This window comes from Rhinolophus ferrumequinum, chromosome 7 (genome assembly GCF_004115265.2).
Source record: "Rhinolophus ferrumequinum isolate MPI-CBG mRhiFer1 chromosome 7, mRhiFer1_v1.p, whole genome shotgun sequence".
NCBI classification, from domain to species: domain Eukaryota; kingdom Metazoa; phylum Chordata; class Mammalia; order Chiroptera; family Rhinolophidae; genus Rhinolophus; species Rhinolophus ferrumequinum.
The window spans coordinates 30,138,946-30,157,800 of record NC_046290.1 but is presented as its reverse complement, the minus strand read 5'-3'; the positions used below and the strand labels follow the sequence as shown (position 1 = coordinate 30,157,800).

At 36.0% G+C, this 18,855-nt stretch overlaps 1 protein-coding gene and 1 pseudogene across 1 annotated transcript in view; both read left to right on the top strand.

Annotated features, from left to right (window-relative positions):
• The window catches only part of HCN1 (hyperpolarization activated cyclic nucleotide gated potassium channel 1), a 346,451-nt gene that overhangs the window by 238,117 nt on the left and 89,479 nt on the right, over nt 1-18,855 (top strand). Inside the window, exon 4 of the mRNA XM_033110926.1 lies at nt 9,394-9,612. Within this exon, the coding sequence (XP_032966817.1) occupies nt 9,394-9,612 (219 nt within the window). The remainder of the gene's footprint in view (nt 1-9,393; nt 9,613-18,855) is intronic.
• Nucleotides 14,088-15,710, top strand: LOC117025057 (docking protein 1-like; annotated as a pseudogene).

The window sequence follows — 18,855 nt, the reverse complement described above, 5'->3', positions numbered from 1 at the left end:
TATATATTTGTAAAGAGATTGCGATTATACCTGGCAGTAGAGAGTGCTATAAACATGTTTGTTAAATCAAAACACATACACCTACACATACTATTAATAAATTTAGACCCTCCTTTACAGAACTATTTTAGGTTGAAAACACCTAAACACCTTATCATGTATTAGTCCTTATACAGCCACTTTATATGTCAATATATGTCAATACAACCCTATTGTATAAAGTTTCTCATTTTATCTTCATATAAAGTACAAATTCTTTCCACATTCACCATCTGTCATACAAAATGACATGTATGCAAATTACCTAGAAAAAAATCTAATGCCTTACACTTTTATATGATAACATAAACATTTGTATACATAAAATTACATATTTAATACATTTGATTACCTTTTAGTCAACAATAAGCACCCAATGGCTACAATTAGGTTGAAAAAATGCTCTTAAGTCTTCTGCTTCTTCTACATCTCAGGTGGCTACTTTATTAAGAGCAGAAGTTTGAGACTAGCAAAAAGGATTACGGTTCTTTGTTTTCACTTTAATTTCACTTTAATTTTAGTAGTTTTTAACACTACCAATATGCTGAAAGCTCTAAAATTAATTAGCAGAGTTAAGCAATTTGAAAATGCTATCAAGAGATGATCTACTAATTTGTAGCTCATCAGCGCAGAGCTGCTTTATTAAAACCCACAAAATTAATTTAAAAGTCCATATTAAATAATAGCACTTAGAATATATGGCATCATTACTTAGTTTACTTTGGCCAGGTGTTGAATGCAAACACGCAAGCACTGATTAGTGTTTCCAGTTGAACCTGCCTCCCTGTATCACATGCACCTTCCACAGTCTCTGGAGAATTAAGCTTCAGGCAAGGATTTCCTTCTAGAAGACTGTTCCGAGTAAATACCAGGATAGGTTGCTTCATCCCAGGTTTCAGGGATAGGAGGAGAGTAGGAGAACCCTTTGAGAGCTCTTAGCCAATAGAAAAATATAAAAGTGAAGTACAACTGTATGACCAAATCATCTTATTGACTTCAAACTCTCCAGGGAATTTTCCCTTAGAGGTTTTCTCTGATGAAAACCTGAGATAATTTTTCCTCTAAATTCCCAAAAGGTGTTAGTAGAAGTTCCCTTTTTCTGGTTGAAATTAAAACATATACTTTAAAGAATGTCGGTGTGATGGTTATGTTCTTAAAATGCTTGAAAATGCTGCACTATAATTATAATGAATTTTACTCCTATAAATGGTTATGAAATATATGGCTATGGTATTTGGAATGGAGAGGGTTTATACTGTGGTTCAGACAGAACTGTGATTTAATTTCAGCTTTGTGACTTTGAGCAAGTTTCTTAATTTTTCTAAGCTTTGAGTTTCTTACTTTTAAGAACAATACCAGGTTTCAAGAATGTTATGAGGAGCAGTGAGGTGATATAATAGTACCTTGCAAGGAGTTACGTACTCAATGTATATTAATATTTTCCATTGTTTCTTTATATTTATGCATATATATAAAATATATTTACAATAATTATATATGCAAAATATGCAAAATATACTATTTGCTTAGGTTTACTTGTACAAACAAGAAAAGAGGTACTCAATGAAAGTACTTTGCTTAAAATGCTAACTATAATTGAACTAACAACTTAACATCTTGAAAAAAATGTCTGGTTGGGGGCATTTCTGTAAGAAGTATTAATGAACTCTTAGTATAAAAATTGAGTTAGTATACAGACAAAATTAAAAAATAATTTATTGATTTGTTTCATTTTTATTTTAAAATAATGCACCAACATTAAAAGAAATATGAGAAAAAATATCCATGATCTCAAGCATCATTAAATTTTAATTTACAAATCTACTTAATGCAAATTATGTATTTTATCATCATTATTGAAGCAGGAAAAAGTACACTTGGAACTCAACGAAATAATTGTCCAGAAAACAAGTCTAGACCAAGCTCTTTAAATGACCAGACATCATTCTTTATATGGCAACAGCAATTCAGTTATGCACTAACTTTATATTTTACTGCTAGAAATTGTTTGAACCCTCCTATAATGCAGAAGGGTTGATGTCAGAGGTACAAATGTTTGTAAGCAGATCATAACATTATAAATAAGAAAAATCTCTCCAACTAAAAAACATATATAATTGTATATCTGATTTTTTAAAAGTGTTATTGCTAGAAATCATGGCATTTAAATTATTTGGATATATTGCTATCATGAATACAAATATGTATTCCAATAATCCTAGAGCTTTCTATCATGTGAATTGAAGGGAAATAATTCACTACTTCCTAATACATTTAATATACTGCTAAGGTTATGTAACAAGGTTGAGAGGTCATGAAATCAACAAAGGTGCAGTGTTGGTAGGCTCTTTTTCTGCCTACTTTGGAGTTAATGCTTGCTTTGCACAGTACTATACTATGGATGAAATGCAGCATCGTGTGTGTGTGTGTGTGTGTGTGTGTGTGTGTGTGTTAAGAAATATTCTTTCCTTTAGCTATCTATATTTTGACCTTACACCAAACAAACTGGCAGTATTTTCCCCAAGCCTCCTTAGGAATGGAGTACACAATGTTCCTATTGAATAATTCAATTTAGGATGGCCTCAAATTGATCTTCCACTTTTCTTCTCATTGACATTATCACTTAACATGATCTGTAACAAAAAGTCACAAATAATGTTTCATTTAACTAAGACAGAAACCTCCTCAAGGATGTTTCTTAAATATATGTTTTTCTAATAAATATATGAATGCATTAATTCTCAAATTAATATTTAAAAAACAGTGATTATTCTGTTCCAATCACTAATCAGTATAAAGCTTGCACCCAAAGTCTATTCATGGTTTTCTGACTTCAGCACTGAGAAACTGATGGATAATACTACCCTGACTCTGTTCTCTTATATGCAGATAAAGTAAAATCATGGCATATTCAATTAATTGGAATTTTGGGGGACTGTTTTGCTACACTTCTTGTGACTTCAAGCAGATTATGCTTTGCTGTATTTCTTTTCTTGAGAACTCCTTAATTCAGCTTTCTATCTGATTGGCATTGCTGTAATTGATATAAGTGATAATTCATTTGATGGTTAAAGAAGTAAATTGAACACAGTGATCAAAATTTGGTAACCTAGCTCTGAAGAGCTCATTCTCTACCTGGTCTTCTAGTTCCACTACTTTGTTATGTCTCTGATTGTTTAATATTTAGCAGTTGATGTGTGAATACTGAGTCTTCAAGTTCAATATTTCATATTTAGCTAAGATTTTATCTACTTAACTTTTTCATACTCATATTTGTTTTCAAGTGATAAAGAAGAATTAATTCAGGTATTCAATAATAGAATATTTTGACCTAAATGAACAAAATTTCAGTTCATGTGAAAGATGATAGACTGGAAAACTTTTGTTCTTATGCTAGCTTACTAAGTGGCTTAATTTGAGTTTGAGTGTCGTATGTCAGGAGATCTAGGACATTCTAGAATAAACATTTTCTTTCTTTTTTATTTTTTAATTAATTATTTTTATTTTTTATTTTTATTGTTTTTTTTTTTTTTTTCCACAGCCCTTTACCCTGTCCCAAATTCAGTAACAGTACAAACAAGTGTCAAAACAAATGCCTAGAAAGTATTTTAAGATAAACCTAGAATAACCATAAACCATATTTGAAAGTTCCCGATGGAATAATGAAATTTACTTATGGAGATTCCTGTTAATTTGGCTCAGTATGTTTTCCTCAAAAAGTAATTAATTGTAATGGTGCCTCAGTGAGATGATGAATAGAGTGAATACTCTGAATAATTTAAAAAATGATCTGTAAGGAGCAATTTGTCAGTAAATCATTACCTAAAATGATAAACAAGATAAGCTTCAATTAACACAGAGTTCACAGCTAACTTATTACTTACTTTCAATAGGATGCAAATTATATGTAAGTGAGTAATATTTAGATCACATAGTAAAGCGCTTCGAGTATACAGTCTCCCATTAAGATTATTATTATTGATGTAGACTAAGGTATAATAATATAGTCATTTTTAAAAGATGAAAAGGGAACAGCCATGCAATGAAAGAAATATGATATATTGGAAATAGAAACATTCCTGGATTTTGAAAAAACCCTCTCAGATCTTAGCTTTTCTTTCTTTAGGCTTATTCTTTGTCTTATTTTAATTTACTCCATTAAATAATGGTTTAAATATGAGATTTGGGCTGATCACTTTGGTTTTCAGCCTTAACATTTTGTCTGAAATTATAAATATGTTAAGTTTATAAAATCAAGCAGTATCATGTAGTGGTTAAGAGTATGGTCTCTAGAGCCAGACTGCCTGTGTTCAAACCGCTGAATCTTCCACTAACAACCTTGTAATCCTGGTAAACTTGGGCAAGTTACTATGTTCTGTGCCTCAACAAAACAATCGTTGGTTGAGAACCAGTGCTTAACAATTCTTTCTGATTAATCCTCATAGAGAACAGTTCAGATTATATCATTCCCTACTGAAAAAGTTTCAGTGGCTTCCCATATTATGCTGGAAAATGTTGTCACCCTGACTCTGGCCACCACTGTTTTCTAGTGTATTCCTAATTCTCTTACATATGTTTTCTACAATATAGACTAGCTGATCTATGAGAAACTTTTAGATAGATAGATGGGTAGATAGATAGATAGATGATGGGTAAGAGATAGATGACAGATAGGTAGGTAGGTAGGTCAGTAGATATATGATTAGATAGATAGATAGATAGATAGATAGATAGATGATAGATAGATGATAGATAGATAGATAGATAGATAGATAGATAGATAGATAGATAGATATAGATATGGCAGCCTGACCTCATTTTATAATAACAATGAATTAGACTTTAAGAAACTTAACCCTTTCAACCAAATGGGGCTAGTTAGTTCTTATTTATCAGCAGCCACATGCAGTTCCAAAGTTATAAGGTAGGGCTTTGAAACCTTATCAGGTTCAATTTTTTAATCCATAAATTTGATTTTGGAAAACCCCATTAAAACATGAAAATATCCACATAGATTTAGTATATTTTTAAAATAACTAAAATTCTCAAATAATGTAACCATTCATTTGACAAACACAGGAATGGCTTCTTTGATGTGTGGTGTGTGACTTTGCAGTTGCCCAATGACCCATTTTCAGAAGGACCCTGTGCTTGCTTGAATGCTCTGCTGCCGCTATCTTGAAATTCTTAACCATTTTGTTTTTGAGTTTGTGTTTTGTCCATGATGTCCACTGGGACAATGGAGTGTGACGTGAACAGCAGAGCTGCAGGGTGGCCTGTGCATCACAGGTTCAGCCCTGCAAACACAGTGGACAGCACAGAAAGCAAGCAGTTGGCCTGGCAGCAAAGCACACACATGCATCCTTCAGCTGTCTGGGACACCGTGCGTCCCCAGTGTGGCGAAGCCAGAACTCACCAGACTATCAGTGGCCACAGCAGCTGCAGGAGCCACAGCAGCAGTGGCCACCAGAGGAGACAGGAGTGGCTCCCACATGCAGGCTGGGGTAGGACCCATGGGGAGAGGCCAGCTGCCTGGCATCCCAGGAGCCCATCCCTGCTTTACCTACACAAACAGGAAACCTCCTGCCTAAGTTCCAAGACAGTGCCTTCAGAGCTCAGGCAGTAAACTTTGTCAATAAATTAGTACAAAATAGAGAATACACACAGACATTACAATAAAGCATATAAGGGAGTTAGAAGTAATTCATAGTTTTACATGCCCAGTTTTGAAAACTGTTGCAACATTGCAAATATCCACCAACCTAGAAATACAGATTAAATTTAAAAATCATCACAATTGATGAAAAATAACACTATTTTCACATGAAGCTTTAAATGAACTAATTATTAACAAGGGAGACAGTTTAAAAATCAAATTGTCTTTGTAATTGAAAATAAAGGAATAGAATACACATACAGGCAGTTTGGATTATATACAAATCATGAAACTACTTTTAGTTTCTTGCATGACCTTAGCAGGTTGCAGAAAATGTCAGAGGAAATATTAAAATACCATTGAATACATTTACATTTAACATTAAATTCAATGTAAAGGAAGTATAATGGATCTTTGTTGTGATGAAATTGTTCTGTGTCTTAACTTGTGATGAATACATAGACCTACACATGCAATAAAATTGTGTAAAACTAAATATACTCTCACAAATGAGTACATGTAAATTAGGGAAATATGAATGAGATCAGTGGATTGTATCCAGGTGAGTTCCGTGGTTGTGATATTGTACTACAGTTTGTAAGATATGTGTAATTATTAGGGGAAACTGGGTGAAGGCTACATCTATTATTTCTTGCCAATTGCATTTTAATCTGCAATTATCTTAAAAAGTTTAATTTAAAAAATTGCAGTTACATGAAACTGATTTGTATGAAGAGATATATTTACAGAAAAATTATTCCATGAGAATCATAAGCTCCAGATGTACTAAAATTTATTTATTAAAATAATTTATCAGAAATGTATTCCCATGTTGTCATAGCCTATAAAATACACTTAATAGTTCCAGTAACAGTTCCATCAACAGAAAGATCTCTCTTAATATTGGAAAGTAACGTCCGAATTGGCAAAGCAATCTTAAGAAAAAAGAACAATGCTGGAGGTGTCACACTCCGTGACTTTAGCTTGTACTACAGGGCAACAGAAATCAAAACAGCATGGTATTGGCAGAAAAACAGACACATAGACCAATGGAATAGAATTGGGAACACAGAAATAAAACCACATAAATATGGACAGATAATTTTTGACAAGAAAGCAAAAAAAAATACAATAAATGGTGCTGGGAGAATTGGAAAGCTGTGTGCAAAAGAATGAAACTGGACTGCTATCTGTCACCATTTACCAAAATTAATTCCAAATGGATCAAAGATTTATGCATAAGACCTGAAACGATAAACTGCATAGAAGAAAACATAGGTACTAAACTTATGGACCTTGGGTTCAAAGAGCATTTTATGAATTTGACTCCAAAGGCAAGGGAAGTAAAAGGTAAAATAAATGAATGGGACTGTATCAAACTTAAAAGCTTCTGCACAGCAAACGAAGCCATCAACAAAATAAAGAGGCAACCAGCTGAATGGGAGGAGATTTTTGCAAACAGTGCCTCCAATAAGGGGCTAATATCCAAAATATACAAGGAACTTATACAATTCAACAACAAAGAAACAAACAACCCAATTGAAAAATGGGCAGAGGACCTGAATAGACATTTCTCCAAAGAGGACATACAAATGGCAAATAGACATATGAAAAGATGCTCAACATCACTAATCATCAGAGAAATGCAAATAAAAACCACAGTGAAATATTACCTCACCCCAGACAGAATGGCTATCATCAACAAGACAAATAGTAACAAGTGTTGGAGAGGCTGTGGAAAAAAAGGAATCCTCATACACTGTTGGTGGGAATGCAGATTGGTGCAGCCGCTATGGAAGGCAGTGTGGAGGTTCCTCAAAAAATTACAAATAGAATTACCATATGACCAGCAATCCCTCTCCTGGGTGTCTACCCAAAAAATCTGAAAACATTTATCCATAAACACAAGTGTGCTCCAATGCTCATTTCATTTTATTTATGGTGGCCAAGACATGGAAACAACCAATATGTCCTTCGATAGATGAATGGATAAAGAAGTTATGGTATATATACACAATGGAATATTATTCGGCGGTAAGAAAAGATGAAATAGGACCATTTGTGACAATATGGATGGATCTTGAGATGATAATGCTAAGCGAACTAAATTCAGACAGAAAAAGCAGAGAACCATATGGTTTCCCTGATATGTGGTATATAAACCAAAAACAACAAAAGAACAAGACAAACAAATGAGAAACAAAAACTCATAGACACAGACAATAGTTTAGTGGTTATGAGAGGGTAAGGGGGGAGGGGGCGGTAGATGAGGGTAAGGGGGATCAAATATATGGTGATGGAAGGAGAACTGACTCTGGGTGGTGAACACACAATGGGATTTATAGATGATGTAATATGGAATTATACACCTGAAATCTATGTAGCTTTACTAACAATTGTCACCCCAATAAATTTGAATTAAAGTTAAAAGAAACAAAAAACAACAACAAAATAAAACAAAAAAAAGAAAAGTATCAAAAATTATTTCTGATCTTGCATAACCAAAAGCAACTGATGTCACTTTCAACTTTATCATTATAAATGAAATAGCTAATTGTATAAATTTTGATTACCTAAGAAATTAATTTGGAGGAAATTAAGCCAGAAAAGTTGTATGATGAAATAAGATATCACAATAATACATTATTATTATTTATTATATTATATATAATTATGATACCAAATTATTCTTTTTTGAATTTTGTACACTTATATTGATATTCATCTATCATTATTATCCCATTAAGTTTTATAAGAGTAACATTTTTAAATAAAAAATATTTATGTGTTATATTATCTTTAACACTTTTTTTCTGAAGTTTTGAACTAAAAGGCTCAAATTTTCATTTTGCACTGGGCCTCATAAATTATGTCAGTCCTGGACAAGGGAGTTTGATGCAAATTAAACAAAACATTCTTTAAATTTTATCAAAGGGTAGATAAGATATATTGAAAAGCTTATTTTTGTAGAATTGAGCTTAGAATAATATTTCGAAATGATATCAGAAATTGCATCTAATAACTAAACTCAGAAGTCAGCTATTTTTTTTAGAGGGTTTACCAAAGTGTTATTTTGCTTATTTCATTTTACTTTAGTATTTTTTAAAAAGCTGTGACATTTGAATTCCAATACACATTACTCTGAACGAGGGTTTCAGGGAATTCTTTCCATTTATTAGACCTGTATTTAAAAATGTGTTTATCTTTATTTAAGAAAATAAGATTAAGGACTGTACAGTTATATCAATTTGGATTCTAAAAATCTAAACGTCGTAGTTTTATAAAAATACCCGTACGTAGGCCCAACAGCTTCACACCCATCTCAGCTTGCCAGATGCATTACTAGAGAATGACCAGATTTCCTGGAAACTTTCAAATGAGCCCATCAGCATTCATCCTTGACATTTTTATGTGATACTCACACCGTTGTCCCCACACTAATTTTAGTTTTACAAACAACAGACCTAAAACTGAAATGCATATATTAACAGTAGTAATATTTCTATTTCATAGTGCTAGGCACGCTTTGAAAAACATCTCGTCGTTTGATTAGAAATTAGGGGGAGGCACCTGTGTAAATGTTCCCTTACAAGGATGTTTCTCCAGACTCAGTGTTCTATAAGACGTCTGTGTACAGGTCCTACTCACTTTTTATTCTGCCATTGTAATGACTCAGTCTATTTTCTCTTCTGTTCTAGAATGACTCTTGGGGAAAGCAATATTCATACGCACTCTTCAAAGCGATGAGTCACATGCTGTGCATCGGGTATGGAGCCCAGGCCCCCGTCAGCATGTCAGACCTCTGGATCACCATGCTGAGCATGATCGTGGGCGCCACCTGCTATGCCATGTTTGTGGGCCATGCCACGGCGCTAATCCAGTCTTTGGACTCCTCAAGGCGTCAATACCAAGAAAAGGTCATTTGTTTTTTCTCTAATAGCTTCAACCAGCTATTTTGTAAATTGAATTAATCGTGTGCAAGATACCCAAACTAGCTCCTCTATCAAAAACATAATGAGATAAAATGTTTAAAGGACGAAACCACAATCAGTTTTGATATGTTGAGGTTTCTTCAAGGTGGTTTTCATAGCTTTTGTTTCCAGTTTCTCTCTTGAATAGTACATTTTTTTAAATCTCTGAATTTGCAGTCACACAAAAAAATAGTTATATATTTCAAAATATGAAGCTGATTAAGATATTATCATGGTTCATGTATTTTAATATTTCCTCAGTTAAAATAATATAAAGCCTTCTCCAGTATGTGTTAGAAAAGTACATTAGCTGATTAAATGGGGAGAGGCAGCCATGGCACATGTCCCTTTGTGCCTCTCTGCATGGTATAATCATAATTTATATTACAATTCATGTGCTTAGCTGAACATATGTTGCCCTTATATCTGGATAAGTCACATCTTCCCGTCTAAAAATGCATATTAACAGTTGCCATCAGGCATTCTTATACACATTCCGTTAATTACAATAATGGCTGCTCTAAACTTTTCTCAAAACAAAGAGTAACACTAGTTATATGCAATGATTTGTTTATTGGATTTTTTTTTTTCATATGCTGAATGACTTTGGCTGAGACTAGACCTTGGACAATCAAGTACTTACATTCCTAACCAAACATCAGTAACTTTCTGACAGATAAATAAGAATAGTTCATAATGAAGGATTAATTTACTACATTGGGATTCTTTTAAACCTGACACAGTATATAGCATACACCTTGCCAAAGAGTGTTTCTGAAAGAAATGGTTAAAACAGTTCTTCCAGAATACTTCTCCCAGTGAGTGATAACAGCTTAGACATATAATTACTTACAAAACAGACAAAGATCATTTCAGTTGATTTATTTGCAAAATTTTTCAACACTGTAATCACACAACAGGAGAAAGGGAACCTAGATATGTTATTTCCCTTGAAGATAATTATACTGCCACCCACTATTACAGAGAACAAGTTGGTATTTCATTACTCAAGTAATGAAAAGATGAACTAACTATCAAAATTGCTTTGAGGTTCATTTTAAAATAAAGCCTCCGATTAAATTGTAGAGAATAAAGCCCATAGTGAAGGAGAAGATAATTCATACAATGGTGACTGCCTGAAAATTGTAAATCAAAGGAGTTCGGGCTAAATTTATGGGGATTTAAGATAAGATTACGTATTTCTATTAAACTGTCTCTCTTTTTTCTTTCAGTTGATATTGCTTTTCATAAAAATGCTCTTTTCCTACCTTGTTTTGCTCCCATCCTTGCTACCTATTTTCTTAAAAACAAACAAGTCTCCAATTTTTGGGATTGCATTTATTAGCATTTTATTGCATATCAAGTGAATTCACCATTCTATGATTTTAGATCTGCCATATAAGCCAAGTTTAAGTCAGAAACCTAATTCATTCAATGATGTCATCATAGACGTTTATAAGCAAAGATGTTATGATGTTTGCCATAATTTAAGTCATCAAGTTCTTGATCTTACAAGTGCATAACAGATGGCAAGCATACTGAGAGTGGAATTTTTGGGTCATACATAATTCTAAGTTTAACTTTTAGAGGCACTACATATTTTGCAGTTAATATTTGTCTTTAGATGTATTGCAACCATCTCATGGATGCCTAAGAAATTAATATTGATATTATTTCACTGTTACATACCCATTAGTAACGTATTTTTGATGAAAAAGAAACAAACTCCACCTAATACCTTCTGTAGTAGCCATGCAGAATGAACTGGTCTTCAACCCACTTAATCTGGCTCCAGAATTCACTCCTAGACATAACACTCTACTATCTCTCCATCACTCATCATGCTGTTTGGCTCGAGTGGCCATATTGAGCAAATCTAGCCTACTGAAAGTCATCCATCCCACTGTATAAGTTTGAAAGCTCAGTCATTGTATTCTTCCTTCCTAGGGAAAATCTTTGGGAATCGGGATCTCCCAACCTTAAGTAGCTCTATCTTCCCAACCAGTAGCATTAAGTCCTCTGATTATGAGATCCTTAGCTACACAATATACCTATGTTTATAATCTGACAGGGCTATATCATCATCATCATCATCACCATCATTTTGTTTTTTGACCAAAAAAATGTGTGATCTACATTTCCCCCTGCACTCAGGTACAACAGTATTTATGGTGTTAAACAGGTGGTATTTAAAATGTCCCTCTCTAGATGGTCTGCTCTGGATTACCAGCAAGCTGCAGTTTTTTTGTAACTGATCAACCTCAACTTCAGAAATAAGCAAAACAATTCTAATGTTTGTCTCCTACTTAGTGAAGGTCAGTTTTTCTGAGCAAATTGAATCTTTTCCCACTCTCACCCAAGGCTTTGAGGGCCTGGAAGCCAGGAGTGAGAAAGGTAGGCTGGCTCTGTAAACTCTCTTCTCTCTCCCATCATATGAGCCTGCCAGGAGCTGCTGTTTGTTATCAGGGTAGAAGACCAAAGAAGGGAGCAGAGGGAAGGAGGAAGCAGTTTTAGTGTACCTGTTAGATCTGTTAAGCTAGTGTCCTTTGCTGGGTCTGACACTTCCTTTGGGCTCTTTAGGTAAGTCCCATTCAGTCCATCTCCTGCACTTCCCTAGATGAGGCCCTGAGAACCTAGCACTTATCTTCAGCCTCTTTCTGCTGAGGGCTCCATACTCTGCCAGGTGGAACTCTTGGATAGGACCCATGATGTAACGTTGCCTCCCCTGTATGTCTCAGATCTGGTCCACAAACCAGCTCTGCCTTCCTCCCTTCGCCCTTCTCTCAGCACTCCACTGCCTCATCCACCAAAGCAATGAGGAATTAGTACACAGTCCTTTCCAATTCCTTGAAAGGAATCAGACCTCAGAGTCCACAGGCTATTTACGTGTTCTCACCTGAGATTCAGACCCCAGACCCATGTCTCCCAACTATATGAACATATTTCAAAGATCCCAGGGGGTTTTCTTGAAGCTCTCCCTACAGGTCAAGTGTTAGAAGGTAGCCCTCCCACACCCATATCCCAAAGGGAGTTGGGAAAGGGAGTCTCACAGCAGAAGAGTCACTCTCTCCAAAGAAATCTGTGCACTAATCCCATCACTGAAAGTATCCCTCTACCCTCTGACCTCTGTGCAGCTTTGATGAGATTGAGACCTCCCAGTCTTGATTCTTGGATCACAATTGTGAACATGTATATGAGAGACCCTCTTATACAACCAATATTCTGATATCTCTCAGATTAGCAGCTCAGTGAACATAAGCAAGAAAAAGTAAGTCCCAATCTTGCAGCCTTTTTGACCTTTCTTTATCTCAAAGCCTCCACTACAGATAATGCCAATAAGTCATACACACACACACACACACACACACACACGCACACACACAGAGCTCCAAAAATATGTGTGCACATTTTAAGAAAGGAAAACTATTAAAATTGTAATACTCAACATACACCGATAACAAAAGATGTATACCAGTCACATTTGACTTCTGCAATTACAAGAGGTGCTCAAAGTGGTTACCATCAGCGTCTGGACACTTCTGATTTTGGTGAAGTACTGCTTGAGCAACGTTGACCAAAGTGTCCACTTGTCTACATTTTTTTGGTACCCCCAAAAATATATACCATTTTTTTGGTATGTATTTACACACGTGCATGTATATATGACATATTTAATTATATCATTCATATATATATTCACATATGTTTCCTGGTTAAATAATTTTGGAAATTTTGATTGAAACAATATATTGAAGTTTTTGTTTTGTTTTGTTTTGTTTTTTGCATAAATACTTGTATGTGTGCCTGAACCTTTAGCACGTTGTCTCTGCCCTCCTTGTCAAATCCCCATGTATTTCAAGTGATTAATGTACACTTTGGGAAATACCTATCTAGACAAACTCTCCATAGTAACCATCCTTTTTCCTCTCTCTTTTTCTTTTTAACTGACCTTGGGGAGTTCCTCTCTTTTCTAGATGCATCTGCAGTTCATCCAATCTTTTATGAAATGGAGCTGCTTTTGATCATCTTGTGTCTTTATACCACTAAATCGTAGTTCTTATAATGGAGACCCCTGAGAAGCCTACTATTATTTCTAGACTTGCCACTCTCTTTCTTGTCAAATAATTATATTAATAGCAGCTTTTAGGTATATAATTTTCTCTCTATAATAAGTAAGAATCTTAGCACCATATATATTATGAATGTAGAATAAGAGATTTTCAACTCACCTTGGTATACTTGATGTAGATGAAAGATCTTTAATGTGAAATTTGAATAGGACCAAAGAATCACTTTAATTATATCAGGAAATTATCAAATTCAAATACCTTTCTACACTGAATAGCTTCCTGAATCCAGGAAGCAGGTGGCAGGTGCGGGAAATACTTGCTGTAAAAGACTGTTTTCTAACAATAGAGCACATGACAGTGAGCCCGTGCTACTTGGTGCTTCAAATATTGATTATGTTGTATGATTTTTTTTTAAATCACTTGTTCTTAGTTTAGCAATGATAAGAAATTAAAATGCTAAATTTATCAAAAAGGACAAAATGATGAAGTTTTGTCCATCTCTGCAAGAATTTAATGATGCCTGTTAAAAGCCCTTTGGAATAAGAAGGTGTAGTTCAATGTAAGTAGTCACCCCACCAAACAAGTGACTTACATGTAATCTTGTATGAAACGAGGTTGAATTGTGCAATTTTATATAATCATATCAAAATTTCATATTCGAAATCTAGTCAGTTCAGGCAAATGTTCTTTTCTTGGTTTAAATTAATAAGCCATAAATCCTTATCTTTCTCTGTAAATGAAGGACTATAATCAGGACTATCACATGCATTTGTTATCCCATAGACATGGTTTTTCTTTTTTCTTTTTACAGTCTAAACTTCCAAATTTGTATAAGCTGATGGTATAAACAGAGATGAAAGGCTGGGACCCAAGACCGGCTCTCATTTTCAATCCACTCAAATCCCATTTGCAATAAAGCACATTTCAGGTCATTTAAAATAAAATGATCACGGTTAATATATGTATTTTCTTAGTAATAAGCCCTTTAAGAATAACTTGGGTGGAAGAGGGGTAGTGCCAAATCAACTTTTAAACTCTCTCGTTTCCATCCAGATAATTACTGTTCTCTCAAGAAACCAAATGCTTCTGACCTGCCACACCGTTCATCCTCCCCCCCTTACTTACTTTTACCCCTTTCACTGTTTACATGGGCCTTGCCCTTCTTGTTGGAAGGCTGGGATATCTTTCCTGATCATCCCAACCTATAGTAATCTGTTTATTGTGAATGTTCTATCTGTATAGGGGGAGTCCAAGCCCCATGATGGGGAGATCGGTGTTTCCGCTAATGTGTATGCCAGCCCTGTGCATGGTAACCCCAGTATTGTAATGCTGGGGCTACAGCAGCACTCAGATGGGACAATGAGGATTACGAATGTTTATAGGTGTCCAGCCTTCATCCTAACATAAATGGAATAAGAGGTCATAATTTGAATGTTTTTGAATGCTATCACTTGAGTATACATGAAAATATCCCTTAAAAAATATGTGTTATCAGCCCTGCTGAGGCAGGGGAGCGGGCACAGTTAAAGAAACCTCTTTCCTGGGGCTTGTATGAGCATGCGCAGCAGCAGTTACTCAGGGCCAGGCTGACAGACCCCAAAGGGGACCCCATCCATGAGGAACCTGAGGGCCTGGTCCCCGCCGCTCTGCAGGGCCTTGATGACCTGCCTCAGGAGCCGAAAGATGTGTGGTGGTGCCAGGCTTGGGAGAAGGAGGAGGCCATGCGCTCCCCAACAACCCTGCCACTGCCACCTGTGACATGCCACCCCCTCGGAGCACAAAGCCCCTCCCAGCTCCCAGGGCCTGGCTCTCCCTGAACCTGGTGCTGTAACTGGCATTGCCAACAAAGGCCACAGCTCAGGCACTGCCCTGTCCAGCCAGGTCCAGAAAAGCAGGGCCTCAGAGAGATAGGTCAGGGGGCTCTCCAGAGCTGGGACAAACAAGACTGGGGTCAAGTCAGAGGGCTCCACGTGAAAAGTAGTCCAAGGCTGGAGTTGCTGATAGGAAGACCACAGGGAGTGAGTGGCACTAGGGGATCCGAGAAACTTGTCAGAACCAGCAGGAACCAGAGGGTTGGAGGGGCCTCTGTGAAACTAGGGGACCAGATAGATCAGGGGAATCAAGAGAAGGATGATCAATCCCCAGAAGTCCAGGAAGTGGGACAGATGGCAGGGGCTCAGGGATGGGACTTGGGGAGTCCCCTAAGTTATCCCCCAAAAAGGGACATACAGCTGCTAGACCAGGTCTGTGGAAAGGGTGCTTGACAGAGTAGGTCCAGTTGGAGGGGCCTGCAAGGAGGCTGCAGGGAGATGCTGGACGTGCCTGGATACTTTCCCCTGCATTGTTCCTTGCCAGAGATTTATTTTTTTTAATTTTATTCTCATTAAAGTCAGTTTGGGTTTAGAAAATAATTTAAAAATTAAAAATATGTATTATTATTTTTTACTTGTATGTAAATATATTGTAAACATGTTGCCTTGACATGTGTATGTATGTATATATTTAGCTTAAACACAGATCACATTTTAGAAACTAAATTTTCAATATGCTTACACCTCTGGAATTCTGAGATTATTTCCCTCTGAGTAAAAGGTATATTATCAAAGAGTGTTTCATCAGGGTTGAAGTGATTTCTTAGTTGCTGGGTTGATCAGGAGTGTTCTGCTTTAGGGCATGATGGAACCCACTGTCTCAGAAAGATGGATGGGAGATTTTGTCACTGCTGTCATGTAATTCTGAGTCTTCCAAAAAAGAAAAGAAAGTCTTTGTGACCAGAGTAATGGCAGAGCAAAGAGGAAAAATCCGGAGTAATGGCCACAGTGGTTTATAAATACCACTATTATTCAGATAAAAAGGAAAAAAGAAAAACAAGAAAAAAAGAAAAAAACAGTTATATCCAATTTTGCATTTGCTTTATTGATTTTATAGGCTACGATAGTATTTCTCTTCAGAGAGCAAAGGGGCTTTAATATTATATTGATCTTGACCTTGGAAAATCGTATTGACCCACTGCTTAAATGAAAAATAGCTTGATACCCTCATTTTCATTGGCAACATTCTCAGGGGAAGACTTAGCTCTAAATCCATGTGCGTTCAGCAAAATGTTTCACTTGCTTTCCTTTATTGTTTGTAAAGGCTTTGTTCCTTCCTTTACAAATGAGAATGCCATGAGCACAGCTCCCACATGGTCCCTTAGTTAGTCAGAAAGATTTCCAATTCTGCTGTACCATATACTTTTTCTTCCCGGGAGTGAATTTAACGCACTGTGCTATGTCAAAGTGCTAGGACTGCCAAATGTTCTCAGGCCAGGGAGATCCCAGGACAGGCAATATCTGTGAGATTTTCTCCCAGGAAAACAGCAGTGCTGTGGCTCTTCTGTTAGCTTCACGTGGTCTCTTGAGCTGCTAACAAATTAGGATCTTGACAAAATGATGATACGTTACATTATCAGCTGGGAAATTGATTTTTACATCAAGTAAGTACTGCTATAAAGGTAGGTGCAGGTAAAGGGAGGGAGTTTGAGGCTGTTAATTTAACTAAGGAGAAAAATGGAATTCTGCTAATTCTAAGTATCTCATACCACTGATTTTCAGCCTTGATATTTTAATATATCCCACTATGGTATCCCTTTTCACTCAGTGGTGCTTTCTCTACCAATACTCTATGCTGTATGTTGAAATTCCCTGCACCTTTATTACAGGTGTTCGTGGTTTCAGGAGTGTGCAAAGTGCTAAAGATTTGTCCTCACCAATCCTTCATTTAGTACAGTGAAGTTTACGTTTATCATTTATAGCACATTTGACAGCTTCTCGTAATGGCTCTAAAGTAGAGTTGCTTTTTCCACTATTTTATTTATTGGCTAACATATAGATTTAATTTTTTAGAAACGTTTGAATTTTCATTTGAATATAGTCCCTGAAGTTCTCTTTCAAGTGTCTTTGCTATATTGTATTTATGCCCCCTGTGTCATAAGTCATAACTACGCTATAAAGCAAAGCACATTCACAGGGCAGAAGCTGGTGTTCAGGGACACACTCATCTGCTAAGAACACACAAGGATCACTGCAGGTGTCCTGCATTTTCTCAGTCAGGTCACTGGGATCCATTTGAAATGGGCCTTGAAGAGTGCAGAGGAAATCAGCAGGCAGGGATAGTTACCATGGGAGAATTGTCCCAGAAAGGAGCCCTCATTTTGAGAAGATTCCTAGTAGACAGAGCAAATGTGCAAAGGCCCAGAGATGGATATGTGTGTGGGATACTGAACTGCTACTTTGAATGAAGCGAAAACTACCTTGCTGCGGAAAGTACAAAACAGGATTGGGTTATGGTCCACCTAAGAATAGTTTTGAATGTGGAAGTGATGCAATTGTACATTAGGAAAAGGATATCCCTTGCAAAAATTTAGCAAGGGGATGTAATCATTGAAGCTGTCTTTTAGGAAAATAAATCCCGGCAGTACGTGATATATGGTGTACTTGTATACTTGTAACCTAGATTGTAAGGCTCCAAGATCAAATAGATCACTTCATAAATGCTTACTGATAGAATCATTAACACAAACATATTAAACAGGAACAGGAACTTGTGCCTTTTAAGTAGTTGGGGCACTCTGATTAGTAAAACCACTGGAAACGACCTTCTTTTATAAGGAAGAAGGATCCAAACTAGTCTTAGGAAATGTCATATGAGTGGAATCTGAAATAATCCATTTTTTTTATCCATTTAATGCATATGTTTTGAATGCTTACTACGTGTCAAGCCAGGAACTAGATGCTATGCAAACAAAGTGAGCAAATAGACATGGTACCTTCTCTCATCAAGCTTCTTGTGTTACAGTGTATGGGGGGTGGTTAAAGGAAGGGCATGACACCTAGTAACAAGATTCATGGGAAGCAATGAATTATTATAAACAGTTGAAAGTGCTATGAAAGGAAATGTAAAGTCTTGATAAGAGATTTTAAGGCTTTCGGTAGATTCTTATGGGATGGGGAGGAGGCTAAGAAAAAAATGATATTTAAGAAAACACCTAAAGAATGCATAGATGTGAACAGTGACATCACCAGAATGGGGAGCAGCTCTGAGGTGTGAAAATGCTTGCCATGATTCAAGAACAGATAGA